A 16,671-nucleotide genomic window follows, 5' to 3' on the forward strand; every position below is an offset into this window, starting at 1 on the left:
GTTGCACACGCTTTGCGCATGCGCAATTTCCGCTCTCGGTCTCCTCTTGGCGCCGCGGGGCAGTGAGAGTCCATGAGAAATTTCCCGTCGGCGCGGAAGATGCGCGCCACTTCCGGCCGGGCTCCTAACAACGGGGGAGGCTGGTAACCAGGGAGGGGGGGATGGCGGAGCGGGCGCCGGAGCCCGAGGCGGAGGCGGAGGCTGAGGCGGGTGCAGGCGGGGAGGCGGCCGCCGAGGAGGGCGCGGCGGGCCGCAAGGCGCGGGGCCGGCCACGACTCACGGAGTCGGACCGGGCCCGGCGGCGGCTTGAGTCCCGGAAGAAGTACGACGTGCGGCGCGTGTACCTGGGCGAGGCGCACGGGCCCTGGGTGGACTTGCGGCGCCGCAGCGGCTGGAGCGACGCCAAGCTCGCCGCCTACCTCATCTCACTGGAGCGCGGCCAGCGTAGCGGCCGCCACGGGTGAGGGGGCCCGGCCCGAGGGAGGGAGGGAATGAGGGAGGAGACGCCCCCATCCCCCGCTGAGCCTGGTCCCGCCCCCTCTACCCAGGCCCCGCCCCTGGCACCTGTGAACCCCGCCCAGCGCCCAGGCTGCCGGCCCGGGTCTCTGACTGCCGGTCCTGGGATGCGCCTGGCTCGCGGCCCCGCCTCCCGTCTCTCCGGCTGCCCAATCGTAGGATGTGCCCAGCCTCCCGACCCGCCTCCTGGGCGCTTGGCCCCGCCCGCTAGAGCTCTGGCTGCCCAATCCTGGTACGGGCCTCACCTCCAAGGTTTCTAACGGCCCGGTCCCTGGAGGGGCGGCCCCGCCTCCTGAGGCTTCAATGGCCAGAGGTCTCTGCTGGCTCCTGGCCTCTCACAGGCCTTATCGCCTAAAACTCCCACAATATAGCCGGGGGCTGTGACTGTACACCGCGGGCCATCCAACCCTACCCCTCAAGAGGTTTCAGTGCCCCACCTGTGACTATGTGTGGCCCCATTCCCACAACCCTAGGCCCCACCCTCCCAGAGGACCCCTCACAATCCAGATCGCATTCGCCTAAGCCTCTTGGCGCCTGGGGAGCACCTATGCCCAGGGAGACTCAGGTGAAGAGGATACCTCGAGGTAGCTGCTCAGGTGGAGGGCAGAGGCCTTTGCAGAATCTCAGTTCGGTCTTGAGAACTAGCATCATGGATGGAATTTTTCTCTTATCTTACAGGTTGATGTGATGATTAAATGAGTTAAAATACAGCAAAGGGCTTAGAACAGTTTCTGGCACTTAATGAATAGTCCAGGTATTAGCTGTTATGATGATGTTTGTTCCCTGCTGCAAGCAATGCTGCAACAAAATCCTTGTTCTGCCCTGGTTTTCACTTGTACCTGTTCACATGTTTCTCTGGGGGGAGATTCTGAGGACGAAGAATCAACCAGAACCTGCTGAATTGTACCCACCCCCTCCCCAGGGTGGCAGGCTGGTTTTTATGCCCAAGAGCAGGGCAGAAAATGCTGAGCACTTATAAAACCTGAAGCCAGTGTCCTACTATTGGAGTTTCCGATTCAGTTGTTCTGGGTGGAGTTGCAGACCGTTTATTTTTTTCTGAAGAGCTTCCGGGGAGACCTGATGTACAGCTGGAGTTGAGAACCACTGGCCATTGGGAGCCCTTGGAGGTTCTTAAGCTGAAAGTGGTATTTGCAGAAGCTCGTTCGGCTGAGCTGGAGCTGTGTGGGCCTGCAGAACTGGAGCTGGGACACTGAGACAACCCAGGCAGTAGGTGGCAAAACTCACCCCCGGGGCACATGAGCAGTCAGGAAAATACACTAATCTGAGCGAGGGGTCTCCTGTGGGCAGTAGACATGACCAGAGATAGGGGGCCAGTTATTCTAGTTGTTCAGTTATATAACGTGTGGTACCTGGAATGGTTTCAGTTCAAGGACTGTAAAACATGGACAGGAAGGCAGAAATGAAAATCAGGGTGAAAACAGAAAGAAAAACAGGGAACATAATGGGGCCTGGGTCAGTGCTGCTGAATTGAAGCAGAAGTCACAGGGGACATGACAAGGGCAGTTGTGTGGCACAGTGAGGTGAAAACCTGACCAGAGGGGTTCAAGAGATGTGAAGAAGTGTGAATGGGCTATGAATTTGCCTTGGAGCTTCCTAACAGCCAGTGGGCAAAGGGAAACAATGGTCAGTAGTGGAATTTCTGTTGCCCTCTTACTTATTTATTTATTTGTTTGTTTGTTTGTTTAGGGTTTTTTTTTTTTTAATGAAAGTACTGGGGATTGAACCCAGGTCCTTGTGCATGCCAACCATGAGTTCTACCACTGAGCTATACTCTCCGCCCCATTTATTTGTTTAATGAACATTTATTCAGCACCTACTGTGTGCCAGGCACTTGTATAGATGCCAAGGGCACAGCAATGAACAAAACAAAGATCACCGCCTGACGGAGCTGACGTTTAGAGGGCAGAGGGGCTAGCATGTGCAAAGGCTTGTCTACTGCAGACAGGAAACATAATAATATGTAGTGTGTGAGAGAGTCATGGGGGCTGTGGAAGAAAACCAAAAGGGAAATAGGGAAAGAGGATTCATGAGTGTGTTAGAGGTTTAGTTAGAATGTCATGGTGGGCCACACTGAGAAGTTATCATCTGAGTAAAGACCTGAAGGAGGTCAGGGGGAGCCATGCAGATATCCAGGGGCAGAGTGTTCGAGGACAAAGGAATAGCAGGTCCAAAGGTCCTGAGGCAGGACCCTAGCTGGTATGTACATGAAACAGGGAGGAAGCCTGTGTATCTGGAGCACAATGAGTGAGGGAAAGGACTGAGAGAAGACTAGGACAGGGAGGTGACAAGGGCTTGTGGGCTGCAGGGAGGACTGTGGTTCTGGCTTTTCCTCCCAGAAAAGGATTTTCTGCATTTCTTAAAAGCAGAATTTTGAACAGAGAGATCACATATCTGGCTTAGGTTTTATTTGTTTTGTCCTTTTTTTTGGAGAGGGTAGGTAATTAAGTTTTATTTGTTTATTTTAATGGAGGCACTGGGGATTGAACCCAGGACCTCGTGCATGGTAAGCACATGCTCTACCACTGAGCTATACCCTCCCCAACAACTGGCTTAGATTTTAAGAGAGGTGCTCTCCATGATGTGTGTGGTGGGAGGAATGGGTGAGGTCTGCATTGGCCAAGAGCTGACAGTCGTTAAATCAGGTGATGGGTTCAAGGAGGCTCACTCTCCCTTTCTCTCTCACTTTGTGTGTGTTTGAATTTTTCTGTTTACATCTTAAACTCTTAACAAGAAAAGCAAAAGAATCATACAGATTCCTACATTGAGACCATGGGAGGGGAGGGCAGGAGCCGGGAGACAGGAAGGAGGCAGGCTGGTCCAATGTGAACAGTGATGGGGGTGGCCCTGGGCGGGGCCATGGGAAAATGGAGAGAAGTCGTTGAACTTTGGGCCAGCAGCATTCCCCGAAGGCTGTGGATATGAGAGATGCCCCCAGGTTTGGGCCTGAGCACCTGGAAAGTTGCAGTTGCCATTCACTGAGAAGGGAGAGGTGGAAGGGCCAGATGCCAGCTTGCATGTGAGATGCTGGTGAGACCCCCTTCATGGGGTGCTGCAGAGGGGCTTGGGGCAGTGGTGGTGTGTGGGGAGAGGACCAAGCAGGAGAGCCGAGTGTGGAGAAACCAGAGTGGTGTCGGTGCGGTGATGGAGATTGTCGGTGGGTGGGGTGGGGGTTGCGTGTAGACGGAGCACACAGGTCCGAACCCAGGTCTTGGACCGTCTTGGACCAGATCGACTACTGCCAGGCTGAGCAAGGTGGCTGCCCCTGGTGGCCATGAGAGCAGTTTGTAGCATGGTGTGAAAACACCCTTACAGAAAGGGCCCAGGGGAGATGGAGGAGAGGAAGGCCCTGGAGGCAGGGGGACATGATGGCCTGGCCTCTGGGCCTAAGCTGGCTGCAGGGACAAGACCCTTGTAGAGCAGACAGTTAAGGTCAGGGGCAAGGTCCTTAGCAGCATCAGCCCCCCCAGACTGAGGCTGACCATCTCCCCAGGGCTCTGGGCCAGCCTCTAGGGCAAGATCCATAGGACCTTGGATGGGGTCGTCCGAGGCCGACTCCATGAATGTTCCATGTTCTGTAACCAATGATCATAGACTTAGTGGTTTCAACCCACACAAATTTATTATCTTACATTTCTGCAGGTCAGGAGTCCAGCACATTTTAGCTGGATCCTCAGCTCAGGGTCTCACAAGGCTGAAATCAAGGGATCAGCTCGCTGCATCTTCATCTAGAGGCTCCCCTAGGGAGAGACCTTCTTCTAGATTTGCTGAGAGATTTGGCAGAATCCATGTCCTGGGGGTTGTACGGTCGAGGTCCCTGCTGTCTTGCTGGCCATCAGCTGGCACCGCTCTGAGCTCCAGGAGGCCGTTCTCAGGTCCTGGCCCCTCACAGGCCCCCCACATTTTCAGCCCCCAGTCTTTGACTTCAGCAGGGCCCTTTTAAGGGCTCCCTTGATTAGATCAGCACCCCCACCCCATAAGCTTCCTCTTGATTAATCCACTCCCTGGCCATGGGACCCTGACCAGGCAGCCTCACCCTCTGAGCCTCAGCTTCCCGCTCTGTGAGGTGGGTGGTGATGTAGACCCACCTGCTGGGGCTGCCGTCAGTGCAGCAGCGAGCCCAAGGAAAGGGGCGTGGGAAGGAGAGCAGGCCGCCCAGGGAAGCAGAAGCTAACATTCGGCTCTGGCAGTTGTAGCCTCTCAGCAACACCAGTCATGCCCCGCGTTCACTCCCCACTGCCTCTCTCTGTTACAGGAAGCCTTGGGAGCAAGTCCCCAAAAAGCCAAAGCGAAAGAAAAGTAAGTGGGGCTGCAGCCAGGGTGGGGGTGGTGTTGGGAGTAAGTGGCTTTGTTGCTGGTTCCCTCCTTCCATCCCTTGCTCGCGCTCTCAGGGACCATTCATGGAGGGCCCCCCGGTGCCAGGCACTGTGCGGGATGGGACAGTCCCCCTGCCCTCACAGAGCCCAGAGTCTCTTGGGAAAGTTAGGGGACAGACCGAGCAGGGCCTTGGTGAGGAAGGAGGGGGACGTGGGCCCAGAGACGAGGCCTGCCCTGGCCTAGGAGAGGGGGAGGGTTGGAGCAGGAATGTCAGAGGGGACCAGAGCCTGTACTGTGCCCAGCGCAGGGGGTGTAGGGGAGGGCTCTTATCATCATCACCTCTTGGGGAAAGGCCAAGTCACTGCCCCAGGCTGCACAGCCAGAAAGTAGCCAGACTAGACCGCAGATGCAGATCTGTGTGTTTCCCGAGTGGTCCCCTTAGAGCCTCTGCTCTCCTGCCCAGTGCGTGGGAGTCAGCCTGGGAGGGCCAGGCAGAGCAGAGGGAACAGCTTGTGCCTGGGCCTAAAGGGTGTGTGGTGTGCCAGGCTCGGGGGGAAGCCAGGCGTGGGCAGTCAGGGTTGGGGCTGGAGCACGTGTCCCCCATCATGATCCCTGAACTTTGGGGCTGTAGGTCTCAGGCCACGTCCAGCAGGGTGAGGGCCCATGGTCCAGGGACAGCTGTCTGGTGACAGTGAGCCCCTTCCCTTCTCACAGTTCTCAGAGGTGGAAACCGAGCCAGGACTGAGACCCCCAATCCCAGAGGTGGGGAGGAAGATAAGGAGGCAGTGGTGGGCTGATGGTCCTCCGTGGTCATCACTGGTTGGGGCCCCCAGCACCATCCCTCAGTCCAAGGACCTTTCCTGGGCCCCCTCTTCATCTCCCAGCTGGAAGGTCAGGGGCCCACCTTCCTCCCCCTCGGCCGCGGGACCAGGATCATCACACGTATCACAGACACCATTCCTTGTTATCAATGTGCCCAGTCCTGTTCTGGGCTCTGTGGATGCCTTCAGTTTTTCCTCCCCAGCAGCCCTCAGGGAATGGGGACCATTATTCTCCCTTTGCCCAGAAGGGACAACGGAGGTTCAGAGAAGCCAAGTCACTTCCCTGGAACCACTCAGCTAGGAAGTGGCAGAGCTGGGATTTTAATCCAGGCAGTGCGGTTCCACTGAGCCTGCCCCCTGGCAGCACCCCCTTATCCAGCACCTGTGTGGGCCAGACCCTGGGTGAGCGCTGGGGACGCAGGAGGAGCAACACAGGGAAATAAATGTCCCTGCCCTTGGGGAGCTGACGTTCTGGTGGGGGAGACAGTAATATAGGAACCAAATAACCACAGATGATATCTAGGTGCCACCTGGAGAAAAAGGACCCTGAGTTGGGTTGGCTGGAGGGAAGGGGAGGGGTGGCCAAGGAGGGAAAGGCCGAGGAACAGGCAGGAGGCCCTGTTGCTAGAGCAGGGTGATTGGGGGGAGGGTGGGAAGTGAGGGCCCAGTAAGCCCCAGGGAGGACTTTGGCTTTTATCCCCAGTGGTGGATTCTGAGCAGACAAAGGGTGTGACCTGACTCGAGGGTTCAGAGGCGCCCTCTGTCGGCTGCCAGGGGGCAAGGGTGAGAGCTGGGAGCCGGGCCGAGGGCCTGAGCTGGTCCAGGCGGGAGACGGGGAGTTGATGAGGATGGTTGCAAGCCTAACGAGCAGCTAACACGTGTTGCGCACCTGCTGTGCCCCAGGCTTTGTTGTTTATCTGACTTGACTCATCTGGCGAGGACGGTCCCGAGGACGGTCTCTGGCCAGTCTCTGTTGTCTCCAGGGTGGGTCTCGCATCTCCCAGCCTCAATTTCTTGATGTGTAAACTGGGGACAGGCGTGGACAGGACTCAGGAGGGTGTCTCAGCCACTGGGAGCCATAGAGCCCCGGGTGGTTCTGGGGGCCGTGCTGCCCTGGCAGGCGGAGCCCCACCCCTCACGCCCCCGGCCCCGTGTGCGCAGGGCGGCGGCGCAACGTGAACTGCCTGAAGAACGTGGTGATCTGGTACGAGGACCACAAACACCGCTGCCCCTATGAGCCACACCTGGCCGAGCTGGACCCCACCTTCGGCCTGTACACCACGGCCGTGTGGCAGTGCGAAGCCGGACACCGCTACTTCCAAGACCTGCACTCACCCCTGAAGCCGCTCAGCGACTCGGACCCCGAGAGTGACAAAGGTGGGTCTTCGGGGTGAGGGCGCACGGTGGCCTCTGGTGTCTAGGGCTCTGTAGCCTCCGGGGTCGGGTGTTGACCTGGGCTCCCTGCCCTCCTGGGCCCTACCAGCCCAAGCCAGCGTCTCAGACCCCACAGCAACTCACTCGGCACTGGTGCTTAATGGGCTTGCAGTGTCGGAGTCCCTACAGAGCCCGAGAGCTGTCCCCACTTTGTGGAGGGACAGCCGAGGCATGGGGCAATTTGCCCGTCTGGGCCCAGGTCAGTCGCAGGCAGGCCTGGGATCTGGAGGGAGGGTGGGCACGGTCCTCTCCTCGCCTCTTCATCCTCCTTCACTTCCTCTGGCTCTTTCTCAGTTTCCGGACCGTGTCTGGCAGCATCCTCCTCTCTCCTCTCTAGCCTGTTCTCGTTTCTCTACACCCCATTCTCCACTCTTGGGCTTTCTTTTGTTCCCATCCCCTGCACTCAGCTTTCTTTGTTTCATCCTCTCTCCCATCTCCTTCCTTTTTTCTCTTCCCTCCACTGTCTCTCCCATCTGTCCTCCATCTCACCCCTGTTTCCATCGCTTTTCTTTCTCCCCACCATTGCCCCACCCTCCCCAGCCCCTCTCCTGTCATCCCACCCACACTGGTCTGGTGGGAGCTGGCAGCCTGCTCAGGACTGGGAAGGACTCATTTACGAAGGCCCAGTGGGCGCTGGCGGGGGAACAGAGGAGACACCATGGATGATGAGGGGGCTGCCCGCCTGCCTCGGGGGCTTGGCATCAGAAGGAGCCTGGGGTCCACTGCCAGGTGCCCTGCAGGAGCTGAGGGTGGGGTCAGTCACTGGGGCTGAGCCCTCGCTGGCAGGCATCTCTGAGCAGGTGGCATCCCAGCTGGCCGAGGGGAAGCCGTGGGCAAGAGGTGTTCCGGGTGGGCACCCTGGCCAACGGCTGCCCTGTCATGTGTCAGCCAGGCTCCCAGCAGGCAGCCGGCCCCTTGGCCATCTTGTCTTCCCAACTCCAGGCCCTGCCCCCAACCACCCTGAGTCCTCCCCACAGCCCTGTCATTAGCCCCACTTGGCAGTCGAGGAAACCAAGGCAGCCCTGGAAGTAATGTGATTGGCCCATTGGCTGCTGGGTCTGCCCGGGGTGGAGGTGGCACCGAGAGGAATCCCCTTACAGCCCAACTCAACCCTGATGCTAGTGGCTTCTGGATCTGGGCTCTCCAGAATGAGTGCTGGGATCAATTAGCCAGGTCTGCTGTGGGCTCTGGGGGGCTGTGAGGAAGTGGCTGTGGGCCTGTCCCAGCCCTGGTCCCTTGGCAGCACCCTTACCAGCTCTCTGCCTAAGGCGGCCCTGCCGTTTCTCACTCAGGAAGAGGACCTCCCACCAGGACAGTGGGAGGCCACTGGGTGCACAGCCAATTCTGTCCTTAATATTATTATCAACTGGAAAGAAGTCCAGTGCTGGCTTAACAGCTGGACGCTGTAATTGGGATCCAGGCACATGCCTTGTCTATGCCCCCAACTCACTAGGTAACTGCCCCCTCCTTCAGGGTGGAGTCAGGGGGTTCAATCCACCCCGCAGATCACAGGGTGTTAGAAAGAGGGGCAGTCCCCCTAACCTACCCCGGCTGCCGCCCCAGGGCTGTGAGTCCAGGGTGGCGCAGTATGATAGTAAGGATAACGGAAGACATTGAGAGGCTGCTTCCTGAAAGTCCTGCCGTCCTGTTTACTCATTAAATACCCCAAACAGCCCTGCGTAGGTGCCAGGTTATCCCCAGGCCCAGATTGGTTGTCAGGCACCCCTATTCACGCAGCTGGAGGAGGGGGCACCGGGATCCCACCTGGCAACCTGGCTTCAGAGCCTGTGCTCCATGAGCCCCTGGGGGTGTAGGACACATTGTACCCAGATTGTGCCCCAGCTGTGTCACAAGTGTGTAACTTAAGGGACAGTCATTCACCTTTCCTGCTCCCAGCTTCTCCCTGTATGTGGACGTGAGCACCAAATGTCTAGGTAGGATGTCAGTCCCCTTGGCCTTCATCATAGCCTTGGGTGTGGATTCATTCATGTTTGCAAACATGCACACAATGTGTACTAAGCAGCTGGTACCCTGAGCACTGGGGCCAGTGCACAGGGAGCCCCATCCTTGTGGAGTTTATGGTCTAGAGGGGAAGCAGAAAATAAATGATAAAAACAAATAAAACCTAGAGTGTGGCAGAAGGTGGTAAGTATTGGGGGGGGGGAATAAAGGAGAGAAAATGGTGCTATTTGAGACAAGGTGGTCAGAGGCCTCCCTGAAAAATACCATTTGAGGACAGGTCTGATGGAGGTGCGGGAGGGAACCCATGCAGGTGTCTCAAGCAGAGTGAGAGGCAAGTGCAAAGGCCCTGAGGCAGAAACCTGCCCAGTGTCCCTGGGCGTGGGAGGGGGGTCAGTGGGGCTGGAGAGGAAGTGACGAGGGCTGATGTGTGGGCTGTGTGGCTGTGGTGAGGGCTTTCGCTGCCAAGCCAAGTGCATTGGGAAGGGCATTAACTGAGGTAAGTTCTGCAGCTGCTGAAACAGATGCATCCCAGCTCTCCTGACCTAACATAGCTCACTTCCATTCACATTCCACTGGGACTCAGCTATATCACCACACCTAATGGCAAAGGATGCTGGGACGTGTAATCCACCCAGGTGTCAGGAGGAAGAGACAGGGGTTTGGTGAGCAGTTGGCCTGTCTTCTTCCACAGGAAGCCATGAGCAGATTCTCAGTCAGAGAGGGATGTGACCTGAGCAGGTGGTCACAGGCTCCCTCTGGCCACAGAGGGGAGGACAGACTAGGGTAGGGGGAGTAAGGATAGGAACAGAGATGGTTGGAGGGAACCCGGAAAGAAGGACGTCATGGTCCCGACGGGACTGGTGGGGCCGTGAGCAGGGCGTGTGGGGGCGGTAGGAGAAGCCATCAGCCTGGGGATATATTTTGAAAGCACCGCCAACAGGTTGTGCTGACAGATTGGAAGTGGGTGTGAGAGAAAGGGAGAGGTCAAGGAGAGCCCCAGGACGTTGGCTTGAGCAGTTGGAAAGGCAGAGCTGCCTGCTATCCGCTGAGACGGGGATGTCTGTGAGCGGTGCTGTCTTTCTCTGAAGGAAGATTCAGAGCCCAGAGTTGCCAAGCAGAGTCTGAGATGTCTGTAAGACCCCCACCGGGGGCAGCAGAAGAGGCAGCAGGGGGCAGGAGTCTGCAGCTCCGTGGGAGGTCCAGGCAAGAACTGTCCACTAGGAGGCACCAGGGTATGGGTGGTGGCAGTACAATAAAAATAGATGCAGGCAGACCTAGGAGATGTTGCGGGTTTGGTTCCAGACCACTGCAATAAGGCAAAGATCGAAATAAAGTGAGTCCCACAAACTTTTTGGTTTCCTAGTGCATATAAAAGTGATGTTTGCACTATACTGTGGTCTGTTAAGTGTGCAATAGCGTCATGCATTTAAAAAGTCAATGTACATACCTTAGTTTAAAAATACTTTATAGGGGGAGGAGTATAGCTCGGTGGTAGAGCGCATGCCTAGCATGTATGAAGTCCTGGGTTCAATTCCCACCACCTCCATTAAAATAAACAAACCTAGTTACCCCCCGCCCCATTTTTTTTTAATTAAAAATACTTTATTGCTATAAATGCCAATCATCATCTGGATCCACAGTGAGTCTAATCTTTTTGCAATAGTAACATCAAAGATCACCGATCACAGGTCACCATAACAAATACAGTAATAATGGAGAAGTTTGAAATATCTTACAAATTATCACAATGTGATATAGAGACATGAAGTGAGCAAATCCTGTTGGAAAAATGATGCCAAAAGACTCACTCGAGGCAGGTTTGCCACAAACCTTCAGTTTGTAAGCAGTGCAGCGTCTGCGAAGCACAGTAAAATGGGATATGCCTGTACTTGGTCTTTGTCCCTGGTTCCTGGCACAGAGCTCCTAAAACCCTTGGAACTTCCTGAGTAAGAGGAATGCTTTTCATTTTTCATGAGCCCCTTTGGTAAGGAGCCTGGTCAAAACACAGCTGAGTCTAATGAGGTGACTCAGGGCAGGGACCCTAGATAGTTCTAGGGTGGGGGCTGGTCACCAGAAAGGCCAAATACTTGGTTAGAGAGTGGAAGCTGTCAGCCCGACCCCCAGCCCCCAGGTGTGGATGGAGGCCAGAGACGGGGTTATGAAAACTCTTAGACAACAAGGTTCCAAGAGCTTCCGGGTTGGTGAACACCTGGTGCTGGGAGGGTGGCATGCCGGTGGACAGCACAGCAGCTCCACGCCCCGCCCCCACCGCCCAGTTACCTTGCCCTGCCATCTCTTCCGTCGGCTGTGGCTGCGTTGCATCCTTTATAATACAGCTGTAACCAGAAGTAGAGCACTTGCTTGAGCTCTGAGTTCTAGCAAATTATGAACACTGAGGAGGGGGTTGTGGGAACCTCCAAGCTGTAGCCGGGAGTGTGGGTGACCCAGGACTTGTGGCTGGCATCTGAAGTGGGGGCAGTCTTGTGGGGCTGAGCTCTCTTCCCTGTGGAGTGTGATGCTGTCTCCAGATAGATCGTGTCAGGACCAAATTGAATTGTTGGACACCCGGCTGGGGTGAAGAATGAGGGTGCAATTTAACGGAGCCAGCCAGGCCGATACCCTGGGCTGAGTGGAGCACTGAAGAGAGGCCCCCACGAGAGCGTTTCAGGCCCGTAAGAACAAAGGAGGCTGAGAAGGAGCCACTGGGGAGGAGCCAGGGAACCAGAGCATGGGTCTGGAGACTGAGGCAGAAGAGTGTCCCGAGGAGAGGGGCACTTGGAGAATCTGACCTGAGAGCTGACCGCGCTTATGGCAGAGGGAGAGTCACCATGCCCAGCCCCAGGGATCCTCCCAGCAAATACCACCTGCTGCCGCCTCAGCTGTAACCATCCCCTCTCCTCTGTCACCACAGTGGGCAACGGCCTGGTGGCTGGCAGCTATGGCTCATCCAGTTCCGGCTCCGGCTCCGACTCCGAGGAGCCCCCTGAGGGCCAGCCAGCCAAGGCTACAGTGGCAACAGCGGCAGTCACCCCCACCAGCCCGGCGGGCAGCAGTGGTCTTATCACACAGGAGGGCATGCACATCCCCTTCGATGTCCAGCACGTGGAGAGCCTGGCTGAGCAGGGCACCCCTCTGTGCCCCAACCCAGTCAGCAGCGGGCCCGAAGCCCTGGAGACAGTCGTGTGCGTGCCAGTGCCCGTGCAAGTGGGCCCGGGCCCTGGCACCCTCTTTGAGAATGTGCCCCAGGAGGCACTGGGTGAGGTGGTGGCCAGCTGTCCCATGCCAGGCATGGTGCCCGGTTCACAGGTGATCATCATTGCCGGCCCCAGCTACGATGCCCTCACGGCCGAGGGCATCCACCTCAACGTGGCAGCGGGCAACGGTGCCCCGGGAGGGGGCCTGGGCGACGAGGTACCCTGCGCCATGATGGAGGGTGTGGCGGCCTACACTCAGACACAGCCCGAGGGCAGTCAGCCCAGCACCATGGACACCACCGCTGTGACAGGCATTGAGACCAAGAAAGGTCTGGGGGGCCGCGCCAGACCGGGGTGGGCACCGCGGTGGGACCTGGGAAGGGGAGGGCGAGGCGTGGCCCCAGAGCAGGCTTCTCGACAGCCTTCGTCCCCACGGACGCCCACCCTGTGTCCACCCCCGTAGAGAAGGAGGACCTATACGTGCTCAAGAAGGAGGAGAAGGAGGAGCCGGTGGCCCCAGAGCTGGGAGAGCTGGCCGCGACGGTGCCTGAGAGCGCAGAGCCGGAGGCAGAGGCGGACGGGGAGGAGCTGGACGGCAGCGACATGTCAGCCATCATCTATGAAATCCCCAAGGAGCCCGAGAAGTGGGTGCTGGGGTGGGCGGGGGCAGGGACGAGGAGCAGCCCTCGGGCCTGCAGCCCACCTGGTGTCAGAGCCCCAACGCCATGGGCCCCTTCCCCTCCAGGAGGCGGAGGAGCAAGCGGTCACGAGTGATGGATGCTGATGGCCTGCTTGAGATGTTCCACTGCCCCTATGAGGGCTGCAGCCAGGTCTATGTGGCCCTAAGCAGCTTCCAGGTGAGGCCACCACCTAAGCGGGGCCAGCTTCTGTGCCTGGCTGCTTGGGCATGGGGGTCTGGGCATTGTGGCTCATGGAGGACCCCACCCAGACCCTCCAGGTGCCAATGGCCTGCCTCCCAAGTACCCACCCAGCCCCCACTGATATCAGCCACAGAGGAAGGCATCACCTCTGTTCCTTACCCCCCTGCTCTCTAGCCCACCCATCCTGCCTCCTCAACCAGCCATGGCCTCTCTCTGCACACCCCGGCTGGCTACCCAGTCCTGGCTGAGTGGTTCCCCACACACTCCCCCTCTTCATGCCACCTCAACTCAGGAATTCCTGTCTTTGCCCAAGCAACCCTGTCAGTTTGGGAGGCTTCCTTTCTAAGCTCAACTCAGGACGTCCCTCCACTGGGAAGCCCACCCTCATCCCCCAGGACTTGCGGGGCCTGTGTGCCCCAGGTCAGTGCACTACCAGGACATCCCTGCAGTTGGCCCTCTGGAGTCTGGACAGGGTGTCCTGAGAGCAAAGACAGAGTTCTATCATGTCCCCACTCCTGGCACAAGACACTGCATCAGAAGAACTTTGAATTTGCCGAGTCACTTTTGCATTAAGCACATGCTGAGCACCTAGCAGGTGCCAGGCCTGGTGCTGGGCACTGGAGCTCCAGTCGGGCTAGTGAGTTAAAGAATGAAAGAATGAAGGAATGGATGACTTGGGGGCTCCCTGCTCCAGCCCCTGGGGGCAGCTTAGCATCACAGTGCAAAGAGCCACCGTGGGGCTGACAGCCCTGGACTGCAGACCTAGCCCTGCCACTGCCCACCTGTGAGATGGGTCAAATACTGGGGAGGTAATTGACCAAGCCTCCAGAGCCTCGGTTTCCCCATCCACAAACTGGGCTAATGGCTGGGCCCCTTCTCAGGGTTATGACAAGTTTGACTGATGCCCCAGGCCAGAGTCTGGCTGTAGTAGGTGCTCAGTTAAACTGCTGTTTGACCCCAGTTGTGCCCTTGGGCACCAGCTCAGAGCTGGGAGTCTCTCCCAAGGGCAAAGGCACCCCTCTTCCCTCTTCCAGGGAGGCCAGCCCTAGCCAACCTTCATCTGTTCCTCCCAATGGGATAGCTGCAGAGGTGGGCTGGTGGCACCCACAGCCCCATTCCTTCCCCTCTTGCCCCCAGAACCATGTCAACCTCGTGCATCGGAAAGGGAAGACCAAAGTGTGTCCTCACCCTGGCTGCGGCAAGAAGTTCTATTTATCCAACCACCTGCGGCGGCACATGATCATCCACTCAGGTCAGGCCGGGGGGCGGGGCTGGCAGCTTGAGCCGCGGGCACAGGGGCCTGGGCCTGGGAGCCAGGGCTGGGGCAGGCAAGGTGAAACCCGAGCACAGGACTGGCCCTCTCCGAACCTCTTCCATGTCCACCACAAGGACAGGTGTGAGAGGCAGAAGTAAAGCAGTTGATTTGGTGCCCAGTGGGCACCTCCCCAGTAGTTAGTAAGTTGGAGCTACACGGGTCCCAGTGACACCTACTATTATAAAGCACGTGGAGCTGGGCAGGGGCTGGCTGTCTCTTACCCAACTTGGCCCCTGGCCTCCCCACTCCCACGAACAATGCTCATGTGGGAGCTGTTCCAGGACTGAGTAGGGGACAGTGAACCACCCCAGGTGGGCAGGGGTAGGGGAGCAGACTTGAGGCTGGACCTCTGTTTCATCTTCTCCAGGCACTCCCTTGAACCAGGGCTGGATGGGGCAGAGGTGGGGAGGTCGTAGAGGCAGTAGTGTCTGTGCCCAATGGGAAGCAACGGCTTCAGAGTTTTTGAGAGGCCAGAACTTTGGATATTTATGTGAAATCGCACCAATATTTGAAATATTAGGGTGAAATTCAGGCCCACTTTGGCTTGGTTGTTTGCACCCTTTGCCCCTCAGGAATCCGAGTTTGCGTTCCAGCTCTGCCCAGTCGCGTTCCTGGGCAGCTTCCAAGCCTCATGCGGGCCGTAGTTGCCCTTGTTTTAGCTGATTAATTATTATAGTCCGCCCAGAGGGTGTGGGGTTTAGTCTGCCTGAGCTCAGAGGCTTTGCGTACCACCGGATCCCTGCAGTGCCCCAGTGACCCCACAGCCCCCTCCCTCGACGGCGGCGTGCTCAGCTCTGCGTCTCCTCCAGGTGTCCGTGAATTCACCTGCGAAACCTGCGGCAAGTCCTTCAAGAGGAAGAATCACCTGGAGGTACACCGGCGCACGCACACAGGAGAGACGCCTCTGCAGTGAGTGACGGGCTTCCGGTGAGGGGCTGGAAGGGAGGGCATCCCGGCCTGGACCTGCACGGGGCAACTCCCTTGGGAGGGCTCCGACCCAGCATTGCCTCTGCGAGGGTTCCCTGAGCGCTCCCACCCTGGCTGGCACCTCCCTCTTCGGGGTGCGGTCCCGCCCTAGTGGTTGGGCCCCGCCACCGAGGCGGCCCCTTCCGCTCTGACCCCGCCCCCGGTGCCTCCCCGCCGGCGTCCCGGCAGGTGCGAGATCTGTGGCTACCAGTGCCGACAGCGCGCGTCGCTCAACTGGCACATGAAGAAGCACACGGCCGAGGTGCAGTACAACTTCACGTGCGAGCGCTGCGGGAAGCGCTTCGAGAAGCTAGACAGCGTCAAGTTCCACACGCTCAAAAGCCACCCGGACCACAAGCCGGCCTGATCCACCCGACCACTGACCGCCCCTATTTATTCGTCCAATTGGACACCAAGCCCGAGCCTGCCAGGGCCGGGACAGCCGCGGGGGCCGCCTGGACCGCGGGCCGGAAGGAGGCGCCCCTGCCCCGCCCTAGGGCTGGGCCCCCGGGGCTGGGCCCCTCCACCCCACGGATTTCTGGAGCTGGCGCAGAGGGCTGCACTGCTGGAACTGTGTCAAGAGAGCAGAGTGAGATTAAAGAGTGAGAAAGGAGATGCCCTTCCCCTAGGCCTGGATGATTGGGGGAGGGTGGGCCCCTCTCTGCCTTCAAGCTGGTCCCTCCCTGAGCAAGAACGGATCAGGGGCTGATGCCCCAACACGCGAACAGCGGCCTTTCCTGTTAACCTCCGCACTGCCTCGGGCCCCCTGGGCTTGGCAACCCTAAACACTCCCCCCTCTTACAGGGTCAGGTGTGGAACGTTGGGGGCCTTGGAGGCTACTGAACATCTCCCAGGACTCAGGATCCTAACGTCCTCTCCTGATCATTCATAGAATACTCATTCCCACCCTCAGTGAGCTCAGGGACCAGTTGGGGAGATGATCAGTAAACCCCTAAGTATGGCATCTACAGCTGTGACAAGCACCATGCGGAAAATATTTTCTGGGAATGCTTTTTGGGTCGGTGGTCAGAGAGGGCCTCTCTGAGGTGGCATTTGAGCATAAACTAGAATGACAAAGAGGTTCCTTCCCTGAAGAAAGCCGGGGGAGGCAAATCCCAGGCCGAAGGAACAGCCAGTGCCAAAGCCCCGAGGTAGAATGGGCTCAGCGTGTTCCTGGAACAGGAAGCCGCGGAGGGGAGGGGAGCTGGCAGCGGCGGGGCTGCTGCCCTGGCCCCATTTCCCGGAGG

General features: G+C 58.1%; 1 protein-coding gene and 1 non-coding gene across 2 annotated transcripts; one reads left to right on the forward strand and one right to left on the reverse strand.

Moving 5' to 3' along the window:
- The first annotated feature begins 68 nt into the window (after positions 1 to 68).
- Positions 69 to 16,040, forward strand: ZNF653 (zinc finger protein 653). The gene is made up of 9 exons (XM_031437188.2): positions 69 to 460; positions 4,790 to 4,833; positions 6,834 to 7,049; positions 11,980 to 12,591; positions 12,726 to 12,906; positions 13,008 to 13,119; positions 14,281 to 14,395; positions 15,268 to 15,367; positions 15,614 to 16,040. Exons 1-9 carry the CDS (start codon positions 162 to 164, stop codon positions 15,789 to 15,791), a joined length of 1,857 nt encoding a protein of 618 aa, XP_031293048.1. The 5' UTR covers positions 69 to 161; the 3' UTR covers positions 15,792 to 16,040.
- On the reverse strand, positions 3,003 to 3,075 carry TRNAG-ACC (transfer RNA glycine (anticodon ACC)). The gene has a single exon. It is a non-coding gene; the product is annotated as a tRNA-Gly (tRNA).
- Positions 16,041 to 16,671: the final 631 nt, after the last annotated feature.

This window comes from Camelus dromedarius, chromosome 27, assembly GCF_036321535.1.
Source record: "Camelus dromedarius isolate mCamDro1 chromosome 27, mCamDro1.pat, whole genome shotgun sequence".
Taxonomy (NCBI): Eukaryota; Metazoa; Chordata; class Mammalia; order Artiodactyla; family Camelidae; genus Camelus; species Camelus dromedarius.